Here is a 10,140-nt window from a genome sequence, read left to right as displayed (position 1 = left end):
TGGAACATCAGAAATTATAGATACGTTGGAGACGTATCAACGTGTGTGGGTGGCGAGCACATAATTGACGCATGAGAAGGCGGTGATTAGCAGTGAGGCCGGTAATGTAACAACACAACATACTAGCTATGATTTGTTGATGTAAAGGAATTAGCCTTGGATTTTACCACATTATAGTTCAGTGATTTTTGTTCAATACATGCCCGTTTATACTCGTTAAGGATGAAGAAACTTAATTCAAAGCATTTATCAAATCATGGTGATCTACATACCTACATTGTGAACTTTGCTATATACTTTTACTTGAAAAACCAGCATATAAAATCAAAACGCCTACCATGGGTCATAGCGAGAGCACATGCTCACAACCATACATGGTTGCCTTTGTGACCCTTATTACAATATTGAACCGCAAGAAAAAAGAACATTTATCACATGGTTGTTGTACAACTTGATTGTTATACGATGGTGTCCCTATTTAAGCAGGAGAAGAGAGAGCAAATGGTCATTCTTCGTAGAAAAGACTACACACGTACCGAGGCGGAAAAGGGGTAGAGCCTAACCGTTGCCCGATCCATATTAGCTCGTACCACGTACCAACATAAGTTTCACACTTTGTTGGAATTCCCTTTGCAATGTCGTTCCAATCACCGAGCATTGTAGGATTTGGAAGCGTCAGGATTTGCGGCTCTACTGGCACGTGCTTGTAGATAAACTAACAAGGGTCTGTTGGTCAGTTAGATGAGGATTGTCCTCCATCCTTGAGGGTAACCATGACTACTAACTTACCTGGGCCTCTTCTTTAGATCTTCAGATTTTTGTCATGCACATGCCACGCTTGGCGAGTGTCGTGAGAGGAGACGAGGATTGCCGGGTGTTGGACATAACAGTCGCATGTCTCCACGCAAATGCACACTGGTACAATGTCATAGGATTAGGTCCTCCAGGTATAGGAGGTATTGGATACACAATTTTCTGGTCTGGCGATGATACCCAGACGACATGCTTCATCTGGAACCGCGAGGTGTGGCTGACCAACGGAGCGACACATTCGTGTCGCCACAAGTTCAGCAACTTCGTTTCGCTGCAAACTCTGTCGCCTCTCACGTCTATCGTGCTTCACTCCTCCGCAAAGAAAGAAATTTCAGTGCTCCAGATACCACAGCCCTACGGCCCTACCTCCCCGTCGATCACGCTAGTACTCTGGCAACGCCGTCATTTCCCATGTCTTTGACGCACTTTCCTTGCTGACTTTTCCCACCTCCTTTCGCCTCCCCCGAGGCCACGCCATTTCACCATCGACCATTCCTCGCGCGCTCTGCCGCTCATCCAGCCGTCCATACCACACACCCCACCGCATCCGCCGCTCGAGCGCGGCCGCTGCCCGTGCCATGCCTACCCGCCACGCCAGTAAAGACGACGGCCAGTCCACGCGCTGTCGCCCTCTGCCAGCCCACAAGCTACCGCGTCCCAAGTCATCGCCTCATCTCCTCTTCGCAGGCAGTCCACAACCACCCCCACCACCCGAAGCCGCGTGCGGTAGCCACCATCCATGGCGGAGGACGGCGAAGAGAAGCTGCTCGCCACGGTGCAGCACATCGTGCAGACGCTCGGGAGCAGCGACACCATGACGGAGGACATCCTCAAGGTCTTCTCCAACTACGACGGCCGCCTCTCGCTCGACAAGATCTACGCCGCGCGCGGCGCCGTCGCCGCCGCCTCGGCAGCCGGCGGCGAGCGCTCCATGCCGGCGTCGCCCACGCTGCCCCCGCCGCCGCAGGCGGCAGCCATACCGGGCTCCTCCGCCAGGCCGCCCGTCACGTCCATGGAGCGGACCGTGCGCACGCTGGACCGCCAGATCTCGCAGTTCGTCACCATGGACCGCCTCATCTGGGCCGACTCAAGCGACGCCGACACCTTCCTCGAGGCGGTCGACGACCTCATCGGCACAGTCCAAGAGCTCGACGCGGCGGGCACCAACCGCGCCCTGCTCGACCGCGCCGACGAGCTGCTCAGCCGCTGCATGGCGCGGCTGGAGGACGAGTTCCGGGCCCTCATCGAGCGCCCCGACGACGCCGCCCCAACACCCCCCGGCGGGTTCGCCTCCGACGCCTCCGACGACGACGAGGGCTTCTACGGCGGGACGACGCACGCCGACGACGCGTACGGCGACGACGAGCCCATCCCGGTCGCCAAGCCGGTGACCGACTACGACGTGGTCATCGACGCGCTCTCCCCGGGCTCCATCGCCAACGTGCACCAGATCTCGCGCCGGATGGTGGACGCGGGGTTCGGCCGCGAGTGCGCCGAGGCCTACGCGGCCGCGCGCAGGGGGTTCGTCGACGAGAGCGTCGCGCGGCTCGGGGTGCGCCCGCGCACCGCCGAGGAGGTCCACGCCGCCACCTGGGAGGACCTCGAGTTCGACATCGCGCGCTGGATCCCGGCCTTCAACATGGTCTTCCGCATCCTCGTCCCCAGCGAGCGCCGCCTCTGCGACCGCGTCTTCGACGGCCTCGCGCCCTTCGGGGACCTCGCCTTCATCGCCGCCGTGCGCACGCAGGCGCTGCAGCTCATTTCCTTCGGCGACGCCGTCTCCTCCTCCAGCCGCTCGCCCGAGCGCCTCTTCCGCGTCGTCGACATGTACGAGGCCGTGCGGGACATCCTCCCGGACCTCGACCCCGTCTTCTCCGATCCTTACTCCGCCGCGCTCCGCGCCGAGGTCTCTGCGGTGTGCAACACCCTCGGCTCCTCGATCAAAGGCATATTCATGGAACTGGAAAACCTCATCCGCCGGGACCCTGCCCGGGTAGCCACCCCCGGCGGTGGCATACACCCCATCACTCGGTACGTCATGAACTACCTCCGCGCCGCGTGTGGGTCGCGGCAGACATTGGAAGAGGTAATGGAAGGTGACCTTAGTGCCGGTGGTAGAGCTGCAGCTCCCGTGGACCCTGATCGCCCAACTTCTGCACTTGCCGTGCACATCGCGTGGATCATGGACGTTCTGCAGAAGAATCTGGACACAAAGTCCAAGCTCTACCGGGATCCAGCGCTGGCTTGCATCTTCTTGATGAACAACGGCAAGTACGTCATCCAGAAAGTGAACGATAGCGAGCTAGGTGTTCTGCTCGGTGACGACTGGATCAAGCAGATGTCATCAAGAGTGCGTCGCTGGAGCATGGATTATCAGCGGACCACATGGGGCAAGGTCACAAGCGTGCTGCAGATCGGTGCGCCTGGCGTTGGCGGGCTACCAGCCAAGGCAATGCTGCAGAAGCTGCGCATGTTCAACACCTACTTTGAGGAGATCTATGCAGTCCAATCGGAGTGGATGATAGCTGATGATCAGTTGCGGGTGGACATTAGGTCTACTGTGGTGGATTCTGTGATGCCAGTGTATGCAGCTCTCATTGCTAGGCTAAAATCAGCTCCTGAAACCGGACGTGACTTGTACATCAAGTACACCCCAGAAGATGTCGAGGCACATATCCGGCAGTTGTTTGAAGGAGCAGCAAAGTGATAAGTTAATCAATACGTGTTGTGATCCTGGTGATACATAACCTGTCATTCTCTGGGATTTGTGAAGTTGCTGGCACTGGTTTTGGTGAATATCCGTGCCTCAGTAATGGTGATATTCTTACCTAAACCCTGTATTGTTGTTGTTGTATCATTTGTATTTTGTTCTCCATGAAGAAATTATGGGGTTTTGGCAAATGGTGTACATGATTCTAGGTGTATGTATGTCAACTAGTGAGTAGTAAGGTGATTATTTTGTAACAAAGGTAGGGTCCCATTTTGGTTCCAGCTACTGCTTCAGTTTAACCCCGTAACTGTTTAATGTGTGGATTCAAATGCTATCTTAAACCTTCGTGTGCTCAAACATTTCTGAAGAGTTGTTCTATTGTGACTTTGCTGAAAATCTGTTCAAATTATGAAATCTTTGGCAGACCTTACCACTTCATGACTGTAAGGTTATCAACAAAGAGATGCAGAGAAAGTGGTGAATTGCTATTGTGTTAGGTGATTTTGTAAAGACAATGTTTGTTGCTTATAATTTGACCCCAATGGGTGTTCTCCTTAGTTGATAGATCCATTGTCTTTGTTGTATGTGTACTGGTTGTATCTTCCACCAGTTGTTCTGTGGACATGAATAGTGTAGTTTCAGGGGTGCTGGGCTTTGTGTGTTTCACTTTACAGGTTTACTGTTTTGTATCTGAAATATCATTGAGGGGTGGGTGTCATTTTATTGAATGGTTCATAATTTTGTAAGCTGGTAACCCTAGCGCTCCATTTCATATTTTCTTTCTGTTCTATGATTCATTATAACTTTCATTAAGACCTGGTAAATGCTATTCTTGTCTAGAAGGAGTGTACAGACAAACTTTGTTGTGCAATGTACCCTTTGGAAAATTCACCACGGCTGACCCAGCAACTTCCATGAAGAACTACATGTTAACAGTGACTGCTAATGTGCGGTTGGAATATCATTTAGGTTTGTCATAGTCACATGTCTGATGCAGCTGCGAGCAGCCAAATACACAACTGTTGTACTTGTCCATTGCTTCACAATATAAGTTTGTTGTTTAGCCATTTCCTTTTATGACTTTGCGGATGGTCTAATTCTATGACTTGGCAGACCTAAACATGCCACTACCGCATCAGGACTGTAACGTTGTCAACAGAGAGATGCAGACGAAGTGGTCAATTGTTTTCGTGCCTGTGAGTTTGTAAAGACGAGGTTCATTGCATATAGTTTGTCTCCAGCCTCCAGTATTCATTATTGATAACCAGTAGCTTAGACAAGGTGTTCTCCGTAGTTGAGATGTCATTGTCTTTGTCGTTTAGAATGTGCACTGGTTGCATCTTATACCAGGTGTTCTGTGGACATGAAGTGTAGTCTCAGGGGTGTTGGACATGCAGCAAAGTGGTAAGTTAATCAATATGTTGTCATCCTGGTGATAACCTGTCATTCCCTGGGATTTGTGAAGTTGCTGGCGTTGGTTTTGATCTGTGCCTCAGTAATGGTGATATTCTTACCTCAACCCTGTATTGTTGTTGTTGTATCATTTGTATTTTGTTCTCCATAAAGAAATTATGGGGTTATGGCAAATGGTGTACACGATTGTAGGTGTATGTATGTCAACTAGTGAGTAGTAAGGTGATCATTTTGTAACAAAGGTAGGGTCCCGTTTTGGTTCCAACTACTCCTTCAGTTTAACCCCGTAACTGTTTAATGTGTGGATTTAAATGCTATCTTAAACCTTCGTATCCTCAAACATTTCTGAAGAGTTGTTCTATTGTGACTTTGTGGATGGTCTAATTCTATGATTGCTGAAAATCTGTTCAAATCATGAAATCCATGGCAGACCTAAACATGCCATTACCGCTTCATGACTGTAAGGTTATCAACAAAGAGATGCAGAGAAAGTGGTGAACTGTTTTCATGCCAGGTGAGTTTGTAAAGACGAGGTTCATTGCATACAATTTGTCTCCAATATTCATTAATGATAACCACTAACCAGTAACTTAGACAAGGTGTTCTCCGTAGTTGAGAGGTCCTTGTTTTTGTTGTTTAGAATGTGTACTGGTTGCAACTTCTAGCAGATGTTTTGTGGACTTGAATAGTCTAGTCTTAGGGGTGTTGGAATTTGTGTGTTTCACTTCACAGATTTACTGTTTTGTATCTGAAATATCATTGAGGGATGGGTGCCTTTTCATTGAATGGTTGGTAATTTTGTAAGCTGACAACCCTAGTGCCCCAGTTCATATTTTGTTTCTGTTTTATAATTCATTAAGAACTGGTAAATGCTATTCTTGTCTAAAAGGAGCGTAAAGACAAACTTAGTTGTGCAGTGTGCCCTTCGGAAAATTCATCATGGCTGACCCAAAACTTCCATGAAGAACTACATGGCACTGTGTGAATACCTTGTTCAGACATGTCTATTTATGTTAATGGTGGCGGCTGATGTGCTGTTGGAATGTCATTTAGGTTTGTCATAGTGACGTGTCTGATGCAGCTGCGAGCAGCCAAATACACAACTGTTGTACTTGTCCATTGCTTCACAATATACGTTCGTTGTTTAGCCATTTCCACTATTTTTTCCATTGAATAAGTTTTGTTTGTTTGTTTTATTGGGCCTGATGCTCTAATGACCTAAGTAAGACTAGGAGTAGCCATAAACACACTGAGCGCATACACGGCCACTTTTGATTATATTTGCTAGTTCAGTTGTCTTATGCTCTTTATGCCCGTTAGTATAAGTTTGCCATCTCAGTTAACTAATTGCTCATTATAGCTATTATCATCATTTTTTGTGCTTTAACGATGTTCATTTATTTGACGCTATGTGCTTTGTCTGCTGCCTTAAAAGATGGGGCCTGGTTTCCCTCTCACATCAGTTTTAGTGATTGAGCAGATGTTGGAGCTTCTACAACACTTGTAACTGTTAGGAGTTGAGTTAAATTTCCCCTAATTCACAGGTTCTGTTTATCAATGTTAATTCCTCCTGAAAGTTGCTGAGAAACTGCTGCAATAACCCATAATCTGGACAATTCAGCGAATCATAACATTATGGCACCTCTTAGAACTACTAGATTTAAGAACTCAATTTGAATCTAGTAACCATATGCCATAACCTCCTATTATCTAAGAGTGCTGGTACACACTTCACTCATGCTGCTGGAATCACTCTGGTGGTGCACATTGGTTCATTTAGATTTGCAATATTGACCAGGACAGTCTTGTGGATAAATTCTTTTTTTTACAGGCAATATTGCATATAAATTCTGGTCATGAGGTTTCACCTGTGCCATCTTCTTGATGGTTGCAGCTTGTTGCTTAACCTATTGCTATGTGAGGTCGCGAGTATACGCCAAAAGGAGTACCAACAAAAGTTCACTCATAAGGATTACTCGAGCGGTTGGCTGCAACTTCTGCCCCTTCAGCTATTACTTAAGGTAAATGGTTTTGCAACAGTTAATTAGACAGGCAACTATGAATCTTGTTCCTTCTGCTGCGTAGAAAGGGGACCCTTGAAGTAGAGGACTGAGATCTCCATGAGAAGTCTATTGTTTGACTGAAGTTTTGTTTGCTTAAGAATTGGGAAATTTACGTTCTGGGCGCTGCTGCTTAGAATCAGGAGCTTTTAAGGTGATCAATTATTGCACTCCCTTGATTTCATTATGTAAATGGTACTGAAGTCTCAGACTGGATTAACTGGATCAGTAGTTAGATCAGGCTTGGTCATTGCGAAAGCAAGGGATGCTGTTATGTAAATCAGATTAAGATTTGGTAATTGCAAAAACACTATGGCTTCGCCCGGGTTTGAACCGGAGACCTTCAGTGTGTTAGACTGACGTGATAACCAACTACACCACGAAACCGCTTTTGTTACTAAAGATGATTTACTCGATAACTGAAGACTGCATTATCATTTTTTTTCCTAACCGTTCATCTCAGATAAAAGAACTATTTAAAATCCCTGAATGGTGGCATGGCACAGACTGTACACAACAGATGAACTGAACTGAAGAACAGTCTATTTGTTGAATCAGGTCCTAGAACTAGAAAAGTCTATTTGATGCAGAGGAAGTGGTGAATTGTTTTCGTGCCAGGTGAGTTTGCAAAGACGAGATTCATTGAATATAGTTCGTCTCCAATATACATTATTGATAACCAGTAACTTAGACAAGGTGTTCTCCTTAGTTGAGAGGTCCTTGTCTTCGTTGTTTAGAATGTGTACTGGTTGCATCTTCTAGCAGGTGTTCTGTGGACATGAATGAGTCTAGTCACAAGGGTGTTGGACTTCATGTGTTTCTTTTTTTTGAACCAACATCGGAAGGGGGCGACCCCCCTACCTCACATCATTTTATAGAAACTCAACAGCGAGCTGAGGCAGCTCTAGTCTTACAAATATGCAAAGAAAGAGAGGAACTGACAGGAAAAGAAAAAGACAAGGAAGATATTACATCGGCCATTCAAATGTCCAAGTTTGGAGAGCCGTTTTTTCTTCTTTGCTCGCCCTTAGAGCCCATAACTTGCAGGTTTCCAAACCTTGCCCTGCTACTAGCTGAGCCGGTAACTCTATATCATCAAACACCTTTTTATTTCTTGATAACCAAATGCTCCAGAGCAAGGCGGTAATAACCAGTCCCCAAGCATCCTTCTTATGGGCTGGCCATCTTTCCTTAGCCTCATCATATATATTAGGAAAATCACGTATTCCAGTTAAATCAATCCCTACGAGAGAAAGGATTTGCTTGGTTCGCACACACACAATCCATTGCGAAATGTTCCGCAGTCTCTGCAACATTGCACCCAAAGGGGCAGTTTTCATCATCCACAATATTTTGTTTAAACAAAACCGCTCTGACCTTGATCCTCCCCTTAATCAGCTGCCAGGCAAAGATTTTCCCTTTCTTTGGTGCCGTGCATTTCCAAATGTCACATGCACCGACGTGCTCGATTCCACCCCAATTCATAAGTTTGTATAGGACTTCGTGTGTTTCACTTTACAGTTTACTGTTCTGTATCTGAAATATCATTGAGGGGCGGTGTTTTTTATTGGATGCTTGATAATTTTGTAAGTTGGCATCCCTAGCGCTCCATTTCATATTTTGTTTCTGTTTTATGGTTCATGGTAACTTTCATTAAAAACTGGCAAATGTCATTCTTGTCTAAAAGGAATGTAAATACGAACTTCATCGTGCACTCTGCCCTTTGGAAAATTCATAGTGAATACCTTGTTCATACAAGTCCATTTATGTTAAGGATGGTTGCTGATGCGCAGTTCGAATACCATTTAGGTTTATCAGTCATGTGTCTGGTGCAGCTGCGAGCAGCCAAATACTGCACTACTATACTTGCCAATTGCTTGACAATATTGGTTCATCGTTTAGTCATTTTCATTTTTGCCTGGAATACATTTTGTTCGTTTGTTTTAGTGGGCCTGATGCAGTCCTGGCCTAAAACCAGGAGTAGCCATAACTACAGTGAGCACATACATGCCCCCTTTTGGTTACATTTGCCATTTCAGTTGTCCTATGCTATTTATGTCTGTTAATATACGGTGGCCGCCTCAGTTAACTGAATTGCTCATTGCAACTTCCTACTATCACCATTTTTTTAACACTTATTTGATGTGTGTGCCTTGTCTACTCTTGTAAATGATGGGGCCTTGTTTCCCTCTCGCATCAGTAATAGTGAGTGAGCAGATGTTGGAGCTTCTGGAACACTTTTATAGCTTTTAGGAGTTGAATTAAATTTCCCCTATATAGCTGAGGTATACAATGCAATGATAACTAGGTTTAGCATTTAGAATTGAAAATTATATGGTCCATTTCTGCTGCAGATAACTGGTCGTGCTCCCATTATCCTCAGTGCCTTGTCCTGCGCCTTGTGGGTTCGTTCAGAAAAGTTGACCTGAACCAAGTCTACCCTCCAAAACTCAAGGGTTCCCAAACTGATGCGGAGTAGCACAACAGATCAGAAGGTACTGTGTAGCCCTCGGCTTCAGGCAACCAGGCCTGAACTTCCTGATGCCACAGTTTCCGTTTATTAGTGCTATTCCTCAAAGTTGCTGAGAAACTTACTGCAGTAATCCATATTGGCACCTCTCAAAACTACTAGATTTAAAATCTCAATTTGAATCCAGTAACCATATGCCATAACCTACTATTATCCAAGAGTGGTCGGATACACTTCACAGAATCACTCTGGTGGTGCACATTGGTTGCTCTAGGTCAGTCTTCTGGATAAGAATCACTCTGGTGGTGCACATATGAATTCTAGTCATCAGGTTTCACTTGTGCTATCTTCTTGATGGTTTGGGCTTTTGTTGGTTAAGGCATTGCTAGGTGAGGTCGCGAGTGCACGCCACTATGTGGGCTGCATCCAGTAGAGGGCATTTGGGAGCTGCTGTCTAGAATCAAGAACTTTGAAGGTGCTTATTACTGCCCTCCCTTGATTTGACTCTGTAAATGGTACTGAAGTCTCGGAATGGATTAACTTGATCAGGATTGTTGTGAAGCACGAAAAAAGTTTAATTAGATCAGGCTTGGTCACTGCAACAACAAGGGATGCCGATATATGTTCAATCAGATTCTTATGTTCTGGTAATTGAGATCTCAAAAAACAATTGA

The 10,140-nt window shown here is 46.3% G+C and overlaps 1 protein-coding gene and 1 non-coding gene across 2 annotated transcripts; one reads left to right on the top strand and one right to left on the bottom strand.

Annotated features, from left to right (window-relative positions):
* Window positions 1-1,545: 1,545 nt before the first annotated feature.
* LOC124706796 (exocyst complex component EXO70B1-like) lies at window positions 1,546-3,887 on the top strand. Its single transcript, XM_047238468.1, has one exon. The coding sequence runs from the start codon at window positions 1,553-1,555 to the stop codon at window positions 3,518-3,520; it is 1,968 nt and encodes a 655-aa protein (XP_047094424.1). The 5' UTR covers window positions 1,546-1,552; the 3' UTR covers window positions 3,521-3,887.
* Window positions 3,888-7,309: 3,422 nt separating this feature from the next.
* On the bottom strand, window positions 7,310-7,383 carry TRNAV-AAC. The gene has a single exon. It is a non-coding gene; the product is annotated as a tRNA-Val (tRNA).
* Window positions 7,384-10,140: the final 2,757 nt, after the last annotated feature.

This window comes from Lolium rigidum, chromosome 4 (assembly GCF_022539505.1).
Source record: "Lolium rigidum isolate FL_2022 chromosome 4, APGP_CSIRO_Lrig_0.1, whole genome shotgun sequence".
Classification (NCBI taxonomy): Eukaryota; Viridiplantae; Streptophyta; class Magnoliopsida; order Poales; family Poaceae; genus Lolium; species Lolium rigidum.
Note: the sequence above shows the minus strand (reverse complement) of the source record. Positions and strands in the feature narration are given on the sequence as shown.